The 22,700-nt window shown below is 38.0% G+C and overlaps 5 protein-coding genes and 1 long non-coding RNA gene across 8 annotated transcripts; 3 read left to right on the top strand and 3 right to left on the bottom strand.

Moving 5' to 3' along the window:
- Positions 1-1,535: 1,535 nt before the first annotated feature.
- LOC139771141 (cdc42 homolog) lies at positions 1,536-5,180 on the bottom strand. Of its 2 annotated transcripts, none has more exons than XM_071703672.1 (5): positions 4,813-5,180; positions 4,025-4,222; positions 3,829-3,938; positions 3,554-3,751; positions 1,536-3,269 (listed from the first exon to the last, which is right to left on the bottom strand). In XM_071703672.1, exons 2-5 carry the CDS (start codon positions 4,200-4,202, stop codon positions 3,180-3,182), a joined length of 576 nt encoding a protein of 191 aa, XP_071559773.1. In that variant the 5' UTR covers positions 4,203-4,222; positions 4,813-5,180; the 3' UTR covers positions 1,536-3,179. The 2 variants fall into 2 exon arrangements, with proteins under 2 accessions (XP_071559773.1, XP_071559774.1); XM_071703673.1 differs by lacking the exon at positions 4,813-5,180 and adding an exon at positions 4,651-4,774.
- A 174-nt stretch (positions 5,181-5,354) lies between these two features.
- Positions 5,355-7,895, bottom strand: LOC139771138 (protein crossbronx homolog). Its single transcript, XM_071703668.1, has 7 exons — positions 7,608-7,895; positions 7,031-7,212; positions 6,896-6,960; positions 6,413-6,513; positions 6,154-6,341; positions 5,898-6,066; positions 5,355-5,811 (listed from the first exon to the last, which is right to left on the bottom strand). The coding sequence occupies exons 1-7, from the start codon at positions 7,620-7,622 to the stop codon at positions 5,728-5,730; spliced, it is 804 nt and encodes a 267-aa protein (XP_071559769.1). The 5' UTR covers positions 7,623-7,895; the 3' UTR covers positions 5,355-5,727.
- Positions 7,896-8,647: 752 nt separating this feature from the next.
- On the top strand, positions 8,648-10,489 carry LOC139771142 (uncharacterized). Its single transcript, XM_071703674.1, has 3 exons — positions 8,648-8,877; positions 9,153-9,384; positions 9,662-10,489. The coding sequence occupies exons 2-3, from the start codon at positions 9,161-9,163 to the stop codon at positions 9,921-9,923; spliced, it is 486 nt and encodes a 161-aa protein (XP_071559775.1). The 5' UTR covers positions 8,648-8,877; positions 9,153-9,160; the 3' UTR covers positions 9,924-10,489.
- Positions 10,490-11,730: 1,241 nt separating this feature from the next.
- Positions 11,731-17,074, top strand: LOC139771132 (uncharacterized). Of its 2 annotated transcripts, none has more exons than XM_071703660.1 (6): positions 11,731-11,833; positions 13,639-14,974; positions 15,279-15,465; positions 15,608-16,005; positions 16,120-16,333; positions 16,472-17,074. In XM_071703660.1, the coding sequence occupies exons 2-5, from the start codon at positions 13,791-13,793 to the stop codon at positions 16,292-16,294; spliced, it is 1,944 nt and encodes a 647-aa protein (XP_071559761.1). In that variant the 5' UTR covers positions 11,731-11,833; positions 13,639-13,790; the 3' UTR covers positions 16,295-16,333; positions 16,472-17,074. The 2 variants fall into 2 exon arrangements, with proteins under 2 accessions (XP_071559761.1, XP_071559760.1); XM_071703659.1 differs by lacking the exon at positions 11,731-11,833 and adding an exon at positions 13,288-13,540.
- Positions 17,075-17,449: 375 nt separating this feature from the next.
- On the bottom strand, positions 17,450-22,662 carry LOC139771133 (protein scabrous). Its single transcript, XM_071703661.1, has 3 exons — positions 21,554-22,662; positions 20,743-21,082; positions 17,450-19,046 (listed from the first exon to the last, which is right to left on the bottom strand). Exons 1-3 carry the CDS (start codon positions 21,781-21,783, stop codon positions 17,721-17,723), a joined length of 1,896 nt encoding a protein of 631 aa, XP_071559762.1. The 5' UTR covers positions 21,784-22,662; the 3' UTR covers positions 17,450-17,720.
- Positions 18,939-19,723, top strand: LOC139771144 (uncharacterized). The gene is made up of 2 exons (XR_011717875.1): positions 18,939-19,064; positions 19,300-19,723. It is a non-coding gene; the product is annotated as an uncharacterized lncRNA (long non-coding RNA).
- Positions 22,663-22,700: the final 38 nt, after the last annotated feature.

The raw sequence follows: 22,700 nt of genomic DNA, 5'->3' as shown, positions 1-22,700 counted from the left end.
GATCGCTGGATTCGGCACTCTCGACGTTCGCTTGTACGGGGCTCGAGCTCGAGCGGGAAAAACGGGCGAAAAACGAGCGGAAAGCGCGAGCTGACTGCGATCGCGCGCGGCGCCGAAACTGCGATCGGGACAATGGCCCGGCACGGGCGGCCGCGAGTCGTGACGTCACGACTACGCGAATCAAACGAGGCGCAAGCGTTTCGCGCCGCGCGACGAGCCGAGAGCATAAATAATTAGAGTCTTAAAATAATTGATGCGTGATGCAATTTCAAATACAATAATTCAAGTATACATCGACATAAAATATTGACGATCTATTCTAAATAATTTTTAAACACGAATTTTTAAACACAATTATTCAAAGGATTTTTCGTTTAAATTTTAAGATGAAAAATCGGGTGTTTAATAATACGACAAATACAATCGTAAAATGTTACGCGTATTCGCACTCAATATCGTAATAAAATATTAGAACTTATTTGTTACGAATTTTAATATTTCGATCATAATAATTGTATGTTGTTTTAATTGATTAATTGATTAAATGTGTACTTTGGTCACTACATTTGTAATTAAGATTATTATATCATAATCGTGGCGAACATGGATGCAGATTCCGTGATAGTCGTCCATCCCTCGATTTAACCCTTTCGACGCTCGTTCATACGAAAAATGTGGAAAACAATGCGTGCGTGAAGAATGCGGGCCGATCGCGCGCGATTTCTGAAAATGGGCACAATATGAACTATGCGAGTCAAACTGAACATGTACACGCGTGCCGAGCTGAAAATAAGGACAATATACAGCCTACATTGTCATGTATTTTTCGCGGATTATCGATAAATATGAAATAATAATGAGACGCACCGAATTTACCATCGCGAATTTTAACGCGCAATTAATTTTTCCATCGTAATAATTGTGTTGGTATATTAATGCGCGATTTTAAATGTCTCATCTGGCGCTATTCTAATTCGAGTCTTTTCTCTTTTCTCAAGTGTGATTAATTAAAGAATCTCGTATGAATTTAAGACGATCGGATGTTCGGACTCGTAGCGAATAATATTACTTCTTTCGTCGAATGTCTAATATGAAATTTTCTGGAATATACAATATTTTCGGAATAAAATGACATTTCTATAAATTGCTATTAAAAAAATTTTTAAGAGCGTATAAAATTCCAAATGTATACAGGATGTATATCTATATTTATTATATATGATGAGCAAAAGCGGTATTTTCTCATCGTATTCACAATTACCTTAATTTTATTTGACTGACGCGATCTGTTATTAAATTTTATTTTATCGTGAAATAAAATCTCGGAATCTCGGAATCTCATTAAATAATTAACCAGTCTTATTTATATAGATAAATCATATTTTTAAACACTTGATCTTCGCGATCTCACGTAGAATAATTCTCACCTCTCGGGATAGCGTCAGTATTTTTGTTCAATAAGATAAGGTTGATACGAGATACGCTAATACAATGAATCAAATTACTTGACGCGAATAAAACAAACGAGCGTCGTATACATGGTATAAATATATTTATGCGAATATTTTGTTACATGATCGTGTCTACATATTACGACACAACATTACAGTGCTAATAAATGCTGTTATTTTTAACTGGATTCGTATAGTGTAAAAGTTGATTAAACCTTTTTGATAAAATGCTTTCTCTCGCAACACTCCCCATTCGACGTCCACATATCGAATGCATCACGACGAGCATTCGTATGTGTTAATAGTACTAACGATATGCGACAGGTCGAACAATTATAAAAAAGTCGGCCGGTTTATTTAAAAAAATCGCATGCCGCCGGGACTGAATTATTTATAAATTCATTGCATGCAGCATCGTGATAATTGAAAGAATCGTAAATATCGTTTACAGCGTTATCCAAAATTGGAATAGTGCGCCGTTATTTTATTCCCCTCCTCTCCCAATTATCGTTACTCTTCCCATTGCAGGCAATCGTCCTTCTCTCCCTTTTTCCTCGGTTCGATTTTTTTAAGCAGTCTTAAAGCTTCCCATCACGTAATAAATGCATCCAGTGCAGTCGCGGGATGGAAGGGAGGCTTAACATTGGTTTAGAAGCTCTTTAATTCTGATTTATTAGGTGGTAAAGTTGCTGAAAAATACTTTGCTATGTAGGAAAACAGCGTTCAAAAACATACAAAAAAATTGGTCGATTTTCTTGAAAACTTTCCTTCGTCAAGACAGCTGCCGTGTGTGATTTAAAAAATGTGATTCCGAAGATTTATTATTAATATTAGAGAGCTTTTGCGATAACACGCTTGTAACAGAACAAGTAACAAAACTACTCGTTGCGACAATTTCCATCTTGGAATTATACTAAATTATGCAGATAAGTTTGCGGTATCGGAAACGTGGTATTGCAAGAGCTCCCCAATATCAATAACGATACTTTATAATAGACAGGTTTTTAGAATTAGTAATAGTCTTTTTGTGTCACATTCAATCGATAGTATATCTAAGTGATACTGTTAAGATACTTATGGTTTTATACATTCATCATAGAGCTCCTAATACTGACGTCGCCGAGAACGGAAATTTCATTCTAATATGAAAAAAAAATCATCGTTTTAGCGAAAAATACTTGAGCACTCTGTTACTCAAATGAGCACTCTGTCAGATACCGACGACTCGGATACTTATGTCTCGGTAAACGTTTCGACTTAAAAAAATATTGACAATAGCACCAATCTCTATTTGTTTCGCCATCTCTGTCCCTATTAAGTGTAAACGTCAAAAGTCAACGAGTTTAGAACAAATTTCGAGATTTATCTGAAAATCCCCGCTCCAAACGCCTCTTCCTCGAAAATTGTATTGGAAAATGAAAGCTTTGTGCAATAACTTTCCTCGAAAAAACAGTGGTTATTATTTGATAGAAAAGTTTTATCTGACTTTACAAACTCAGAGTCATTATCGCACGCCTCAATACCTCGTGGAATGTGTCTGCAGTTGCCTGACGTTCGCACGATTTGCTTATCCTTTCCGAATACGATTACGAACTCGCGTAGAGGCAAATTTAGTTCTATTTAAAATACAGAGTATACTACACACAAAACCGTCGCCCGGTACTACAGTGTCGTTTTGAAATCAGGCATGCGTCCCACCGATGGCAATACCTTGTCAGCTTGTTCACCTTACAGAAGCGTACACTTCCTCTTCTTTACCGGCTCAGGTGGTTCCAGTGCGGCTAAAATAGCTTCGTCGAATACGTTCTTCAAGCCTTTCTGACATGTCAAAGAAACCACAATTTCATGTTATATGATACATTATTTAGAAATAATATAATAAAAATATATAATTCTCCTTTATTTCATTCTCAAGTAGTACACAGTTCATTTATTCATAAATTTGATGATCATTATATTTGATAAACGTAACATTTTAACATATTCTGCTCTAAATTTCAAAGAAAAATTATTTTCTACCACAAATGTGCCACAATTATGTCAAAAAATGTTTAACAGATGAAGCTTTCAACTAAAACAAAAATTACTGATTTTTTACTCACCTGCGTCAAAGCACTGCACTCTACATATTTTACAGCCTTGAGTTCCTTGGCGAGTTTTTCTCCTTGCTCTCCAGATATCGGCTTCTGTTTGTTTTTTGCGAGTTTCTCTATTGTTGCAACGTCATCTCTCAAGTCAATTTGCGTTCCGACGAGTAAAAATGGAGTTCTCTGACAGTGATGCGTTATTTCTGGCACCCACTGCAAAACGATATGTCAGTACAACAGGACTTCAGTTAATGCAGAACGTAATATACAGAAATAGACAAACACATCACCTTTTCTTTTACATTTTCAAAGGACGACGGCGACACGACTGAGAAACATACGAGAAACACGTCGGTCTGAGGATAACTTAAAGGACGCAATCTGTCATAATCTTCCTGACCTAAGAAATAAAAGATAAAGTCAAAGATTACAAAATATTATATAGGATAACCTTTGGGAAATAATGCAAAAAGAAAGAAATATTACCTGCTGTATCAAATAATCCTAATGTATATGGATCACCTCCTATCATCACAGTTACCGCGTAGTTGTCAAAAACAGTAGGCACATATTCAGAAGGGAACTTGTTCGTGGTATACGAAATCAAGAGACACGTTTTACCAACCGCTCCATCACCTACCACAACGCACTTTATCGTCTGCATCTTGGTGATTTTTACGTGACCTGAAACACAAATCCACAATCCACATGTGACTGAAACCCATAATCATCTGTAACAAAGGAAGATCAATAGTAATTAAAAAGAGAGTTCCAGCGTTTACACAAAAGTAAAGAAGATATCCTGATCGATATCCGTATTGTTCAACTAAGCAGTCTTCATTATCGCACAACAATTTTCATATCAGTTAAACCCTTAATCCACGTACATTAATAAACATATTGCTCAATATTTTCTTATCAATAATGTAAACCTTATAATCTATTCTATACGTAACAACAAACGTAAGTGTAATAAGCGATAAAAAGATCCTATTGACGGAACATCAGCAAAATTAATGTACAGTAATATTGTAATATTGATAATAGCATCGAATAATTATCTCGGAGTATAGGAGCCTTTCGTGGCTGACGTATTCCGCTTTTAACCTAACCTGACCGTAGGTGTGTGCCTGCGGCGCGGGGAGCCGCACGTCGGTCGAGATTCCCTCGCCGCGGGACACCGGGAGGCTTTCGCGACGCGATGCAATGCGAATGCGAGCTTCTCCCCGAGCCTCGCACGCGAGCGTATTCCCAGATACCGCGGAGTACGTTACCTGGATATGCGGGGCTGTCATTAAAGGATTAAAGGTTAAGACCGCCGCAGCTCATAATCCCGAACGGCGCGGCGCGGCGGATGCGGCTTCGGGCAGTTCGGGCGTGCCGGTGGCGAGTGTTCGGTCCACGGAGTCGCGCTTGACGGCGAGCTTGCGAGATCGTTGCACAAGTTACGCTCCAACTCCACGGGCCCTTATCGTGCCATGTATGTTATTTTTCTCCTCGTCGACGAACGCGATTTTTCGGAGAGATCCTCTGGCCACGTTTAAAGCCGGGTCCCTATGCCGACGCGCGGAGAGCGGAGAGATTTAATTTAGGACGCGTCCTCAAGCAAGACGGTTCCAGTTTCCGGCTGCCACAAAATGGCGCTCGGTTTGAAAGGTCTCTGGTAGACTGCAATATTTCAATTACTTGAAATGTTAAATATCATATTCCTCTTTCATTCTTTCTGTTTCAATTTCAATATTAATTACGTTTAGAAAATGCATGCGTTATCTGAGCAATAATGGGTTTGTCATGAACAATATCACAAGTGTAGAAATAATTTAGACACTATTGATACGTGTATTAAAATAAAAATTGTATAATAAAATTTTCCACATTTCTAAACAATTATGTTAAATAATCTTTGTCTTAATTTAATTACAGGAGTATTTTATATATATATGTATATATTAATTTGTTCTAGACATCTCTCTCTCTCTCTCTCCCCTCTCTTTAACACATATAGACCCATATAAAATGTTAAGACATGTATACACTCTCTGAATAAAAAAATAGCTTTTCTGATAAATTTTGTGACTTTATCAGTTGCCCGCACGATTGTCGCGAGAGCAACGGCTTCTTCGTATAGCTCGTAAGGACGTATATGTTGTTTTACTATTGCCAGCGTTTAGAATTTTTTGATTTTTTCACTATCTCGTTTCTGGTTTCGAAAAAGGCTGAAGCGAACCAGGTTGTACCCACGACAAACCTAACGGCTTATTCTCTTCTTCGCCCTACAAAACGACAAATTGATTAGATCTGTCAACTTAATGCGTTTTATCGTAGTGAGTGATACTTGTTTAATCAAGTACTTATTTACTTTTGACTCGTAAATTTCTCGTCTAATGGGATCGTGTAGTTCATTCACATATGGATTAAATGTAATGTAATGCGGATCATCCATGGTAGGTGGATTAAACACTTGATTCACACTTTCCTTTACGCACGCTTTCACACGTTCTCGGAAAGCCTCAGAATTCTTTTCCTGCCTGTAATGTCGCCAATTAATTCTCGCATCTAGATATTCTGGAAGATACTTTACTTTTCATATTTCCTTTAAGTACAAATGTACTTACAAGCTAGATGCCTCCTCATTTACCGAAGTCATTTTCGTATCTAGTTTAGTAAATATCTTAGTGATATATTGTAATAATTGCCCAATTCTGTTATTTCTCCTCCACTCCGGAAATCCCCACGATGTGCACAATTCTCCATTTTCTGGATTTATTAATGGATGGAAGATTTGAGTTTCAAACACAACTTTCTAAAACACGTTCAAATTACGTATAAAAAAGTTATGTATAAGACTGATTATCTGCGGGTCAATATTCTTACAGGGCAATCTCCAAGTGGGAAGTTCGAAGGCAGTGTAATGGTGAATCTGAAAACTCCGCCTCTGTAGATTCCTTGCCGAATGAACTGTACGCCAAACCATACTGTGACAAAATGCGAAAAATAATGAGTATTAGAACTTTTTACAATGGCCAATTTAACTGCGTTAAAGTGAAACAGGCAAGAGAGATGGATATATTTACATCAGAACCGTTATACAAGTCGTAATCGGGGCGAGCAAGACCTATAAAATAGGTTTACACCTATCAAAAACACACTAACATTTCAATAAAAAGAAACGTAGTATGCGAACGAGGAAACAAAGAACAATGAGCATTTGTTCCTCCACATGCAAGTCACAGAATGGCATTCAATCGCTTCGGTTTCGAAGCGTTAATATCACAGATTAAAGTTATCATAGAAAATTGGCATGCTGAATCACGAATGTGACTAAATATAACTCGTACAATCTTTGGTGATACTTACAAAAAGCGTTCAGAGCGGACGGTACCACATAAATCCCCTTCAAATCTTGGGAGCACAACATCTTACTGAAAAAACATATACATAAATCAGCTGTCCTCTCACACAAGCATCCGTCATTAGCATAATCAAACTTACTACTCGGAAAGAATATTGTATTCCTGCAAGAAAATAGCGTAGTGCTTGTTGGTTTGCGACACAATCGGTCTGTCTATCATTTTCACGGACATGCTCAACGGAGAATCTCCATTGTTACTTCCCGGCACAAGCTTCCTGAACGAGCCTTGTCTGTTCAGATTGTCGTTATTGCTATCTTCGCCCTGAAATAAGCAACGGAATATCATTACCGAAATTTATTATTATTAAAGGAATATCAGCAGAATATCGTCGCTATTACAATGCTAAAAGATATCTATTAAGTATTAAAACAAGATGCACGTTTCTCCACTTTCACTGCTTGTAATCTGAAACTTTTATTCTTCGATATTATTATTAAACGAACCACTAGCAGAATATCATTATTATTAAATATACAAGCAGCAGAATAGCATCCACTATCATAATCCTAAAAGTTGTACATATGACTCTCCACTTTCACCACATGTAATCATATATACGATTCTCTTATTATTCTTATTATTATTAATTATTTATATATTATTTATTTATTTTAGATAATATATATATAAATATATGTATATTATATTAAAATCACCTTGGCCGCCGACATGACGAGTGAGCATAGAGAAACAAGCGGAATATTAACGTGAATATTAATAACTCGCTACATTACACCTGATATGATATCAAGATAAGCTACGCTTGTCGGTAGTCTTCGGCAGAGATCGAGTCGGAGCATTTTGGCAGATCAGCAAAGATTCGACGATCACAGCCAGTCACAGCGAAGAGCGAAGTAGCGTCAATCGTGAATCACGATGGTCACGATGTGAAAGCGAAATAGCTCCGATTGGCTCCGAGCTCCGAGTGCTCCGACCACGGTATATAATTATATAGTATGTACAGTAGGGACAATCCTTTGTTTTCGATTCAGCCATGATGTAAGAAGACAGGTGTAGCAAGTCCAAGGATGCGCAGTAGTCATTTTCTTTGACCAATCAGAAAATGGTCCGAGATGCGAGAAGGAACATGGCTCCTCCCATGGTAGAAGACCGATATTATTTAGTCGTTGCACACATTTCGTAATAAAGGTTTGTAAATAAATATCTCTACCGTAAAACATTATAAATATATATTTATTAATAAATTATAAAACATAAACTTAAGTGAAACATACAAAAATATCAATTTATTAGATTTATTTTTTTAAATATTAATATGTAATCATTTCTGTATACTTCCTCATTAATAATGTTCTTCAATTCCTCATTCGCCGTATTTAATCTTCCTTTACTACTTATTAATCAATGTAGAAATTGTTTTTTTATCATCAATTTATTATGTATTATATATTTTTATTAATTTATGAGTTTTCGTATTATTTTACAAATCTTTTAATTTTGTTTGCATTCTTGTCACGGACCTTGACTAATGCTACATTTGAATGTGGCGCGATGTTCCGGACCAAAATGGGACGCCAGCCTGACTCTACGCATGCGGCCACCTTTCCACTGCCATCAGCTGTTGAGTTGTCGTCTTATCAATACTCTACGTTGATTTGTTGGTTCTAAAGGTAAAAGCCAATCACATTCGACTGCTATTAAGCGGTTTGTTCTGCTGAACGCGCCCATGCCGCCCATCATGTTCTTCACGTTCCACGATGTAATAATCCTGAAATGGATAAATAAAACTGAATAAGACGCTGTAAGACTGTGTGACGCTCAATTGGCGCGTTCGGCCATGCACGCAGGCACATACCCGGTTCTTGCTAGGGATCGGATAGCGAAATTTCGGCTGTACGCCGGTACCTACCGTCCAATATCGGAGTAACTGAAAATCATCGGCAGTCCACGGTTTTGAAAATAGTGGTATAAAGATCAAAACTCTAAAATTATTTACGTTTTACCAGTAATTACGTACCGGTACCGCGTACACTTTCTTATCGTCGAACTGCGACGTGAGAAAACCTTAATTTCCGATAAGAACCGATCGCTACAAATTTTGTCTTCTTTTCACGGTTTACTTCATTATATTCCTTATTTGCTGTGTCCTGATTCACTCGCCTGCAAGTTTTGTTGCCTCAATCTCACGTTGAAGAAGATAATTCACAAATAACTTGATCTAACGTGATAATTCTTTTCAGAGTGAAAGATGCAGTCTTCATCGGCAGGTCAGACGATTGACTGTTTGGGAAGATGTGATAACTTGACAATGGAAGAATTAGATCAGATCACTGACAATATACATAAAACTTTAATTCACCCAAAGGGCAACGAACTCTTTGCGAGCTATCTGGAGCAGTTTCCAGATAGTTTGGCATGTTTGAATGTGTATAACACTTGTTCAAAGTACCTGACTGAAGAACAGAATCGATCGTGAGTCTATTACAATTTACATTAATACGGATCTAATACTAAGTATCTTGTTGCAAAACGATAGTCCTCAAATATTTTTGTAACATTTGAGATTTGAGATTTTTGAAAAAAATATGTGTAGTAAGCTATGGCAATATTGATTAGGAAAACAAATATACATATGTATAATATATAAATAATAATAATATATTATATATATATAGTACATTTTATAAAACATTAAAATTTCATAAATGTTAAAATGTATGAAGGAAATTTGTAACAAGAAAATTTACAGGATTCATGGAAGTTCATCGGAGGAATCTAAATCACTGGAATCTCTCGTTACCAAAGTGGAAATGATGCAGAAGACTGTCTTTGATCTGAACGAAATAGATTTCCGTCTTATGAAGCAATTCAAAGAGGCCTTGGAGATAAAAACCAAAGAAGCCTTACTTAATGTTTTAGAAAACACCAAAGATCAATGTCAAAATTGCTTAAGAAAAATGCACGAACGTTTTAGAGATTACATTTTGCGATGTAAAAATACGTCGACGTAAAAATTAAGCTGTTTTCTACCTTCGTACATTATGAAGATCTGTGATGCCTATATTTTACACGCATAATTTATTTCTATGTACGTAGCTTACACTGTACTTATTATCCCAGGGTAATAGTAATACTCAAATGTTATAAAGCTAGAAACTGTAGGATGTACTTTTTAAATTATTGGGTATACATGAGGGTGACGCATGTCAGTGGTTCCTTATGTGAAAGCGATCGATTCGCAGTCTGCACATCTCCTATTTGATCTTGACTGTCATCCCATGTATACCTCTATTTATAAGAGATTGTAGAATTGATTGTGTAAAGGAGTACGAGGTGAATTGCAACCCGTTCAGGGAACAACAATGAAAGCATTTTCTAAGTCAATGAATCAATAAGCCTGTTTGTTTTAGCTGAATTTCTCTCCAACGTGAAAAGAAAAAGGGGAAAGATGAACCGTGCAAGAAATTCAGCTAAAACGAACGGGTTTCATTGCTTCGTGATATTTATTCATTGTATTTCAGTTTCTCATGGCGACGAGAAATACAGAGACTCAATAAAATGATCTTGTCAACAAGAACGAGCTTTTCCTGCGTTCTATCCTTTCTACTGTCAATCAAGTCACGTCACAATTGACAAATGCTGAACGTAACCCACGTAGAAAAGCCCAGGGAAAAATATAGCACGACGATTAACCAAATCCGCGATACCGTCCGAAAATTAGAAGAAAGCTTGAAATGTTCACGGGATTTGGAAGCTACCCAATTTTTGTGGTATTCCGCCTTGAAGTCTCGCGATAAAATTCTGATGGACGATTTGAGGAAGATTAAAACGCGAAACAAACAGATGCTAAGTGAGTAAAACTTCTATTCGATGCCGTTCATTTAGCTCGTAATCTGTTCGAAAGATTGCTCTTTAGATTTATTTCGACAAAGCGTCACGGACGTTCAGCTTGGCTCTCTCGACATATTGCCGGAAACTTTGAGGAGACAAGTGCAGAAAACATGGCACCAGAAGTAACTTCTTCTACTTATTATGCCATTAACGATTTACCTGTTTACTTGTTAAATTTCAGATATGACGCTTTGTTATCACAGAACGAGCAATTAAAGAAACAAATTATCGCTATAGATTGCACGATGAAACAGAAACAGAAAGAAGTATGCTTGAGACCTTATTTGTCCCTATAAATTATATATGATGTGAAAGCGAGATATGTATGAAACAAATTATTTTTCGAGATACACGCTACGAGATATTTTTAATATACCGGATATTAATTTATGCGTCAAATTAAGTTTTCATGTATCACAAGCTACGTGTTTTATAATTTGTAATTCTTAAATTATAATATGCGTTGTTATTCTCTTCGATTTTTTATTCAAAAAGAATTTTTTTGTTATCTGATTTCCAAATACATAAAAGTGCTTTATATATTGTAGATTGATATTTTACAACAAAGATTACTCATCGCAGGGAATGTCATAAACCCTAAGGACAACACTGAAAAGATTTGCAGAAGATGCTGGATTCTAACGAATGAAACTTAAAACATATATAAGAGACAGATGCTTAAAATTGAAAAAAGTTAACATAAATTGCTCTTCTTAAAAATAAAAAAGAAATTCTTGAACAAAATAAAATATATCATTATTTGAAAGAATTGCTTGAGTATTAAATGCATATTGAAGCGAAATACAGTAATGCTTAGCAGAAACAAATATTACGTCGGTAAAAAATAAGACAATTAAGGGATTTAGTTACAATCTGATTGCGAAAGTAGGTGAAAGATCTGTGGCTTCCCTATATGAGTAACGGCGCGATGCAGTTTTTATAAATACAATAGTGGGAATTGTAAGATGATTGATGTGTTATGTGAGTTGAAGATCGAAGGAATAGGATATAAAATATCAATATCTTGTAGGTAAGATAACCAATGCCGTTTTCTCTCTCTCTCTCTCTCTCTCTCTCTCTCTCTCTCTCTCTCTCTCTCTCTCTCTCTCTCTCTCTCTCTCTCTCTCTCTCTCTCTCTCTCTCTCTTTCTCTTTCTCTTACTCTTTGTGACGCTAACTCGAAAAGACAGATCGATTCGCGATCAAAAAGGTAATAATTCGAAAAATTTAAAATTAAACTTTGCACTGGTTACATAATTTCAATTATGAAAGCGATCATTATGTGATAATTTTCAGATTAAATTGCTATTGTTAAAATATGCTAAATACAATAAAATTGACTATTCTTATATCAAAGAAACGAAATGTCAGTCTTAGCTATTTTAAGCTGAGGACATTTCAAGAATCTGAAGAACATTTATATCCTATTCCTTCGATCTTCAACTCACATAACACATCAATCATCTTACAATTCCCACTATTGTATTTATAAAAACTGCATAAAAAGATTCCATCAAAAAATGGATTTTACGTAATTTTCTCTCGGCAAGCGTTAGTTTATTCAAGCCAATTGTGTTCGCACGTGTTTTATCGCACGCAGAAATATCACAAAAAGGATAGTCAGCAATAATAAAATATAATATCACGGTCTCCCTCTCTCTGTAGTCGTTAATGCTATTACACGTAGTAGCTATTAAGGGGGGAGGGTCAAGTAAATGACTTAAATTTTGTGATTTTTTTTTAAGAGAATAATAAATTGATTGTTTTGAAAATTAGTGCATGTTTCTATTTAGTATTTAAATTACACACAGAAATTTTTTTATCTAAAAATAATGAAAATTCATTGAGCAGTAGCTGGTTGAAGTTGCCTTCTCATGAACGCGCCGGGGAGATCGCAGAGACCGCTCTAATCATCTGAAATCAAAATTCGGGGAAAATTTCATAAATTTATGAAAAAACGCTCAGCATGAATCTATTTAAGAAAAAAAAATCTAAAATTAAAAAAATAATTTAAAAAAAATTTTTTTTTAAATTTTTATTACTTTTTTAATTTTAGATTTTTTTGATAACGTAAAAATAATCTTATCGGATAGATAACACGTAGAGAGAGGGAGACCGTGATATTATATTTTATTATTATTGACCATCTTTTTTGTGGTATTTCTGCATGCGATAAGACGTGCGAGCATAATTAAGGTGCCTTTTCACGTTGACGCTTGATCGGCTTGACGCTCATCTTCAGTGAGCAAAAATCTTCAGAAATAATATTTTTTATTTATATATATATTCGTAAAATATTATTACTTAAAGATATTACTTGAAAATAATTAATATTTTACGTATTTCGAAGACTATTTTTGATTGTACTGAGACGATCAACGACGATTCAGCGTCAACGCTGGATGTTGAATAAATTCAGCTTTATTTCTTGACGCTAGCGTCAAAGCGAAACCACATGACCCTAGAAATAATATTTTTAACTTATTTATATTATATAAGTAAATTTATATATATACATAAATAAAATATATTATATTTGAAGATTTTTGCTCGCTGAAAATGAGCGTCGAGCGTCAACGTGAAATGGCACCTTTAGCTTGATGTGTTATGTAAGTTGAAGATCGAAGAAATAGGACTCATTAACACCAGTAACACATTTATCGGTCTCAGCGGCACATTGTGTTTTGGGACTCACTCCCAGAAATAAGTCCCAGAAATAAAATAAAAAGAAGTTTCTTGTAAGTCAGTCTAAAGATCTCATTTTATCAAATTGACAAGTCAGCTTGGAATTACGTACGTTACTTAAAACTATTTCTTTAAAAAGATAATTTTTCAGATACGTGTAACGGTGAAACTTCATTCAGCTTAATTAAATCGGAGTTAATCAGAGAAATTAATTCAGATTTCCATATCGATGGAACCAATAAAAAATTGACTAAAACTGGTGCATTTAGAATTAATCGACGACTTTGAAGTCTTAGACGAGAGATGCAACCAGAAAGATCAAACTCAGTTATTTTTAATGAAATTACGCGTCGGAGATTATGGGAATTATTAGGAACTGCTTGCATCTTCCTGTTCGCTCCGCTCATCGTGATTGCTCTGCTCCTTCTATACGTCTATCGTTGTTTGGTCAAGATCGTGTTAAGAATCCAGTTGAGGAACAAATTCGCTGGTCTCTTAAAGGGCACAGATTGTGTGTGGGCCGTTGAAGATGCCGTTTCTCTGTCCGTTATCAATATCTTGATGATACTGGAGAAGACCGCGGGGAACTCAAACACGGTCTTCCTGGAGGATTTCAGGAATCTTATAAATAACCGCATTGTTTCGAAGGCTGCTGGTACAACGCTCGAGAAACTGTTCTATCTTCGAAATCAGAAGTTCGGCTATTATTTTTGGGAAAGAAGCGAAGAGGTAGACCTGAAAGACAGGCTCAGATGGCTGGAATGTGTGGACGCTAACTGCGACGGGTCCTGCGAGGATATCTCTGGCGAATCCTTCAGGAAGACTTTGGAAAATGTGTTTAATAAACCGTTGCCCGATGATCACAGAGCCGCGTGGGAGATTCTCGTCGGAAAGCGCTGTCCGAAATCCAAATCTCATGTCGAAGAGGACCATTTGTTTCCCGAGGAGTGCTTCAATACCAACACTCGAAAGATTCCCGTGGTATTTCGCGTTCATCATTCCCTGGGCGATGGGATGGCCCTTCTGGACCTATTGCTCAAAACGATCGCCAAGGAGGACGAAATAAAAGAGACGAGAGTAAAGAAGAGTATCATCTCGTCAGGCGAGAATGGAGAACATTTCAAAGAGATCGTTCCAGCATTGCGCAATTCAGAGAGGAACTTCCAGAACGGGACGGATGTTGTGCGATATTATTATGAGAAGAATATCCTTGCCGCATCGATGACTTTTGCTTACGTAACGTTCTCACGAGTTGTGCAAGACCTACGAGATCATTTTCGTGGGTCGTTGAAGTTTTCTAACAATGTAACGATCGAGTCGTTGAAACAGCAAGCGAAAATATCGATCGATTGTGTATGGTTGAATTTCAAAAATATCGCACTGAAACAAATGTACGGTAGATTTGAAGAGGTCACGCGATTCACGATAATTTTACTTTCTTCTCCAAAATTCTTCATTCAACATGCTATTCGTAGCATGGACGAAAAGTACGTTCAGTATTCAATTCACTGTGCAATTAATATTTAGCTCATCCTGTTAAACATAGACAAATTAACATGTAAGAGATTAATTTCTTTGTTAAACTGAATGTCTAATCTTCGAGAAATAGTAAAGCAATAAACGGTTAAAATCTCCAAATTAAGAATCTCTAACTTCAAAGACTAGAATTTTATGATTTTACGAGAAACAAATTCTTATCAGATCTATATATTTATCTTTAATATATCTGAGTTTTATATAGAATAGTATTTTAAATAAGCTTTGTAATGATAAATATGAACGTTTTTACAGCGCTTTACATGGTCCGCCTCAAACGGGTGAAAAGATAATATCCTACTGGTTAGAGAATGATGAGACCAACAATAAATCGCAGAATCTTTTGACGAAAATCCGCGAGATAAGAAAGAATACAGATGCCAAATTTGAAGATATAGTATTGGCAGCTTTTTCTGCTAGTGTACACAAATATCATTTACGCGTGAGTATGTATAAAGCTTTCAAGCAGCAATTAGTCTCTGAAATATGTTTAAATAATATCTAGAAAATTGAAAGGTTTTTTAGACACTTACCTATATCTCGTATCTGTTTCAAAGTTCTTTAAACATGTGTTTTTCTTGTAGATCAACAAACCAGTTCCCGATGCATTAACAGTTATTTTTCCCATAAGACTGTCAATGCCCGATAAAAATTTAACGTTAGATAACGAGTTTTCAATCGCTCTCTTGCGAATTTGTATCGCCAATGCGAACGGACAAACAATCGTCGAGCCAAATCGGGATTCTCAATTTTTCAAGCGCCTTCAAGATATTACAAGAGCAAATAACGAAGTCAGAAAGAGTTCAGACATCATGCTTAATTTTTGGATCATAAAATATCTGTCAGCGTTATTACCGGTGAAAATTTTAAGGGCTTTTCTTTTAAGTCGAAGCACGGTGGGGTTTAGCAATATGTGTGGGCCAGAAAAAGTGCGTATCCTGAATAATTCTTTGAGCAACATTGCCTTCTGGATACCAAACAAGTATCGTATCGCTAACAATAAGTACCGCTATTATTATAAACTTTGTTTATAATTAACAAATAAAATTATTGTACATCGTAGCGATATGTAGGATGTATTACAATTCGTTTTCAGAAGTACTACCGCCCTCGGCTTTTCTCTGTTAAGTTACGGAGGCAACTTACATCTATCTTTAATGGCTGATAAGTCAATCGTAAAGGACGAGAGATCTTTTATGGAGCTTTTAGAAAATACTGTACATGAAATAGATACTGCTTATAACAGTATTATACTGATGCGCGCCTTTTAAAGCCGTCAGATCTTCCAATAGACACACCTACGAAAAAAGGTGCGCAAATTTAATTTTTAATTATTCCTACATTTTGTTTATACGCGTATGCGATATTCAATTAATAACTATATAATTATTATCTTATTCGTATTCCCAGATATATGTATTTATAAAAGGAGTCTTATCTATTTTCAGGCATCGGTGTGTTTTAACAAAGGAGTATGAGTGGTTGAAATATTTCACCTCTTTTATACAATGCTCTTAATGTGAATGCATTTGTGCTAAGTATAAATTGTTATCATATATTTATTAATATAGGCTTTTTACAGAATCATTTACAGAGATTAATGATTTAATCTTTTCCGTGAATTTGTTTAAAACTGTATTTTATAAATAAAGTTTTTCAATCTTTAATAACATTTTATATATAAGTGTATTATGCCTGTCAGTTAAAGAATCCAAAATTATATTTCCATTAATCAACTTAGTATTGTACAATTTATTTAATTTTATTAATTTCATGTTTATATATATATATTTTTTTTAATAACTAGCAGTATTATGTCCCAATATGTAATCTTAAGACGGATACAGACTTATTGTATCCGCGTCATCTTTCAGTGAAGAAAGTTGCCCCATTACTGATACGTTGCAACATTTTGATATAATGATCAGCAAAGGCACGTCATATCGTACTATTGAATTGATACGCAACGCACATACGCAATAAGTCTGTATATCTTCCGTACCCGCCTGTAACCGTCTCTTGTTCAAATTAAATAAGTTTACAACACTCAACGCTGTTTCTCCAAATGCATTCAGCGTGTAAATAATATACGTTTATCTAAATATAGATTCGAATTCAGGGTATGAAGATAAATGGTGGTTGCAATCGCTTATTACTGATCATGAAACATTCCCGCCTCTAACAACTGACGTTCTCCATCAATGACTGTGACGCTAAGCGGATGAAATATGAGAGATAACTGCGAAAGTGAAATTAATACATATACTATGGAATGATGTAATAGCATTTTAGCATTTATCTTACATGCTACCCGTAAAAGGACCTATTTTAAATATTGAGAAATAATATGACAGTTGGTTAATAATAGTCCTTCTAGTGACTTGAAATTTTTTAAAACGCAATTTTTTAATTTAAGCAAAAGTTAGTGACTTTTAATGACTTTTTATTACTATACAGATACAATAAGTAATATTTATTCTTTGCACGTTTACAGCATTACTCCATTTGTGCATAACTATACAATGTATTTACATTAAAGTCTTTAAATTACACTTAACTCTTTGGCATTACAATCAAGTGTTCTTGTGGATTGATTACGTACGTGATGCACAATTCAAATTACACAGAACTTTCATTTTCTTGCAGTTCATCAATTAGCGTCATTCTGTCAACTCGACGTGAATAACTTCAAGATTATCAACAGTTTTGCTTTCGTTGCACCAACATCTCGGAAGATGCAACTGCCATCCACTCGTTGGTCGTCGACTGGAACCATGTCAAACCCAAGGTATATCTACCGTTGAGATTGGCGTGTTGGCAATGACTGAACCACCAACCGCCCCGATAGTTGGCTGCGCAGTCGGTGGTGCTGATGTCCATGTCGCGGTCCTTAGCGCTAAATGCCATGCCGTCCTGATAGGACAGTGCGTCGGTCGCGTTGCCCGAATAACCGGATACGTGGAGTCGATAACCAGTCTCCTCGGAGTCAATCGTGAAGTGCTCGTACTCGGCGCGCCAGTGCACGCCGTAGGTATCGGTCAGGTCGACCCGCAGCCTGCTGCAGTTATCGCGAGTAAGTCGATGCAACGCCTCGTTGCCGATCCACAACTCGCTGACCGGCGAACCGAAGCCGATCGAATACTCGTTCCAGGTGCGATCGAAGTCGACCGCGCCGTCAATTCTGCGAGCCACGACGATCCAGCCGGCGCGGCAGGAGGCCAGCAACGGTGCTCCGGGACCAGGTGCCAGCAAAGTTAAACCGTCGCGCTCCTCGCAATTTCCCGGAAGGGAGTCTACCATGAGACGGTACTGATCTTCCACCTGTTCTAGTTCGTGTGTGACGTTCACCGCCTTGGCCAGATTCCGGGAAAGGTCCAGTCGACTGAGGGTCTCGTTCAAGCTGTCCAGACTCTTTCGCTGCACGTCGCTCTTTTCCTGCAGCTGCGACGCGCTCACGCTCAACGCTTGAACCGCCCGTCGAAGATTGCCAAGCTCTTCCCTGGTCAGCGACAGCTCGGCCGCCTTTCGCGCCGCGTTTATCTCCAGCTTCGCAAGCTCTCGCTTTACCTCGGAACGATTGGTGTAAACGGCTTCCTCGAGCAGACGAACCGAGTCGTACAGTCGCACCACTGACTCATCCAGCTCGTTCATCGACACCAGATCCCGGCTGGCATTGGATACCCTTCTCGAGAGCTCTGCTTGCGCCAGTTCGAGGCTCCTCATCCGTCCCTCAAGTTGCTCACGATCCTCGTATACCACTCGTTTCTCCACCATCGCTCGCTTCCGCGCTACCACGGAGATCTTCCGTTCGACGTTACGTAGACGTTCCTCGAGGCGAGCGCGATGAGCCAAGGCGCGGGAATAGCTGTGTCTTCGGGTTGACGCAATCTCGCGCGACCCGCTCACCTCGTTGCGAAAGATGTCAGCCTTATTGCGATGTTCCAGCTTCTGCGGATCCTGCCGCTGATCGGGAACCGTGGACTCGCATTTCAGGGACTTCAGCTCGATCTGCACCGTGCTTAACTGCAACAAATGAAAAGGGTAAGTTTTGCATTTTGTCTAGCGGACGAATGTTGGCTCGTCATTGCTCTCTTAACATTTCTCTATGATTGAGATCTTTAAAAACAAGACACGCGCGGTGGTCGGAATGTTTTAAAGTTAAAGTAAACAAGTAACTTCAAAAGCAATTATTGAAAGTATTAGTCTCTGATCACGTGAATCTTTTCATTCCAGAAAATTTTCTACCGATTCTCTTTAATCCGTTGACTTTTTACAGGCGGTCCTTGATTACGTGGTATGCGTGACTGCACGTGTGTAATACACTCTCGCGTTTGTGGAATGCGTGAGAGTAGGGCCACAGCTGTCGACTCGTGTGGCTGCGGTCGCCAGCGTGTGTCAAATACCACAGACGGTAAGGATCACCGAGCGAAACTTGTATCAAAAACGAATTTATAAACACGCGTAGATGCATGGTCATAGAATTTTTCTTGTGCATTAGGGAAGAATTCAAAATTATCAATTTAATATTATCTCATACCATTTTAATATGTAACATGATTTCATATGTTATATCATTAATTATATTTTTTAAATAACTGATTTAGCGAACACGATGTTCCATTATCGTTCTTTTTCTCTGCAAAATATTTTTAAAATCCAAAAAACATGTTATACCATTAAAAAGTAACTTGGCGTAAAAATTGCACGAGATAAATTTTAATTTATATTATATTTAGTGCTTAACTCTCTCATTCTTTGCAAATCTTATTCTTATATTTTATTATATTTGACTTCTTATGACGATTGAGAGTTGAAGGTAGAAGCGCAAAGGGCGGCAAGTATTTAAGAGGAGGGAGGGAGGGTAGGCTGGTGGGCCTGAGGGGCATATGCGTGCGGCCCAAAGGAGAGGCCCGTTGCGCGGGCGAGGCGGGAGGAAGGGAAGAGGAGGAGGAGGAGGAGGAGGAGGAGGTTGTGAGAAGCAGCTGCCAAGCGGAAAAACGAGAAACAGGAACCAAGCAGCTGGCCGCCCCGTGCAAGGCGCAGGTGCACCGACCATACATCCCCCTTTCTTCTTCCTGCCATAAATACTAAATGGTAGCGGCAGCCGTTATCTACACGGACGCCCGTTGTCCGCGCGCGAGCGACCGCATGCCGGGCCCTTCGGCGTGTATACGCATACCACGAAATCGATCTCGAGCCATTGTGGGCGAAAAAATCGGCCGTGGTCGTTGAGCGGCACGCGCGCATCTAGGAATCCCGTTGTCGGAGAAAGTCATCGACGACGGTATTGAAGAACATACATAATATACATATCTGTATACGTAGGACATATTATTCTCTTCTAGATTTTATATACATTCATGTAAAAGAGGAGAGAATCTGACTTGAGCAACGCTTAATTATCTTAAATATCTGGCGATTGAGCATCAAATTATAATACGTATCAGTTGAAGTAAAATACTTCAAAAACTAACAAATTTAAACTCGGATATAAATTTTATTCTTACGAAAAATAATCACGAAATGAAAGATTAATCCGTTGCTTCGAAACGAATATATTCTTTAAGCAATAAGTAAATTTCCCTCCTCTCATTCCTACGCCTGGTTTGGTTCAACTGCGTTGCAAATTGGTACCATCTGCCTATCATCTTCTGCTGTTTTTTTTTTCTGATGTCAGCCAGACTTACTCTTTAACGTCTGCGAGAAGAAGACAACTCACCTGACTACTGACATCCGCGCAGGAGCGGGACAGGAGGCTGGCGCGTTCCTTGGTCGCGGCGATGTCGAGCCTGATGGTACCAAGGGTGGCCTCGATCTTGGTGATCCTCCCACCGAGATCGCGTATGCTCCTGCCGACCTCGGCGACGTCGCCCTTCAGCAGGGCCAGTTCGCTCCTCATCCTCGAGCGCTCGGCAAGCTCCTCGCTGGCGTTCCGCGTCCTGAGCACCTCGGCGACCTCGCTCTGTAGCTCCGTCACGGCACTGCCTAGCCATCGCACCCTCAATCTCTCGTTCTTCGCCTCGTTGCCGCTTCCGCCGCGAAGTGCGTTCACTTCCTTCCTGCACGTGCGAGGGGATACGATTATAATGCGTTTTTATGGTACCTCATCATTAAAGCGACCAAAATCTTCCCTTTGCGTACGATAAAAGCAATAGAGGAACAGCTAAGAGCATCGTATACTTTAAAAATAAGAAAAAAACTAGCGTAAATCTATATTTTCATCTCTTATTATCAAAATAACTTTACACGTATATTAAATCATATTGCAACAAAACATTTAGCTCACCTAAAAAAAAATTCAGATCTTACTATTAAATTCCGATAATTTTTAAAAAATACGTAAGAAACTCTATGATCCTGATCTTTATACAAAATTGGCCTGACAGAAACCTTAGACTTGAATTAACTTCTAAGGCTTCTCGCACCAGCCAATAACGTAATTATGCACTCGGTGAGTTCTAGTACACGTGTATTGTATTACAATACACTACATGCAAAAAAAAAAGACGATACAGTAAATCGCGTCTTACCTCAGTTGCTTCACTTCATTCTTAAGGACGATGAGTTCCGTATTCTTTTCCATTGCTTGTTTCAGACTCTCCTCCAAGGCATTGTAATCCTCCTGTCGATGGTCCAACAGCGCGCTCACTTGCTCCTGTAATAGCTTGATCGTGCTATTGAGATCTTCATCCGCGCGCGTGCCGGCAATCAACGTACTCGCGGCGATAATCGCTGTTAACAGCAACCGTAGATTCGTCATCTCCGCTGATCTCTTGGGTATCTTCAGTCAAGATCTTCGGACTTTTATACTTCTCAATTCATATATTCTCCTTCAGAGAGATATATATTTTTTATTTTATAAATCCTCGAGTGTATTATTGTATCCTGTGTATTATTTTACCATTCGCACAGATCCTCGGGCTCGGTAATTAACAAATCTTCTTTATTTCCAGATTTTAATGTTTTCTGAAGCCTTGCATCTTCGAATTTTCGGAAATTCTCGTCGAGGTCTTAACTTTGAATTTCCTTGATAAGAATTCTTCACCTTATTTAGCGATCGATGAGATTTACCGTGATTTAACGTGATTTGTACGCGCTTGACATCCGATTGATCTCCGATGGGCGAGATCGTTCAGTCGAGTCGCGAAGTCACGTGCGGAGCGGGGATTGTCGCAGTGTGCTTGATCACCTCTCGAAAGCCTACTGGCGCGGCCGAAACGGTGTACGAGTTTTATATCCCTTGGACAAAGGTCCGCTCGGACCCGGTGTGGAGCAGGTGTTCGGCAACACCAGGCCCTCGCCAGGTATATATTGTCTCGCGCGCGGCCGTCCCTATCCCCACACGCCACTGCTATGCGGGCCGTCTCTGCCCACTCATATCCCGAGATGAGTATAAGATCGTAATAGATACGTCGTATGAGATCGCGATATGATAAATGCGCGAGTACAGGGTGCTGGGTAATAATCTGGCGAACGGGGCGAGAGATTTTTTGTTCTCCGGTAAAATTTCATTTGAGTCAAACTATACATCTTTCTGTAAAATTTTTCAACTTTATCTATAGTTAGCATTTTAGTAAGTAGTATCTCTCCAGTCAAGATTCTGTTAAATTAAGATCTATTTGAAAGATTGGATGTCTCTCTCTTTCTTGTTCGCGATTTGCAGAATAAATTTAAGCG

Source organism: Temnothorax nylanderi, unplaced genomic scaffold, assembly GCF_030848795.1.
Source record: "Temnothorax nylanderi isolate EJ_2023f unplaced genomic scaffold, tnyl_v1.0 TNYL_tig0036_pilon, whole genome shotgun sequence".
NCBI lineage: Eukaryota > Metazoa > Arthropoda > Insecta > Hymenoptera > Formicidae > Temnothorax > Temnothorax nylanderi.
Note: the sequence above shows the minus strand (reverse complement) of the source record. Positions and strands in the feature narration are given on the sequence as shown.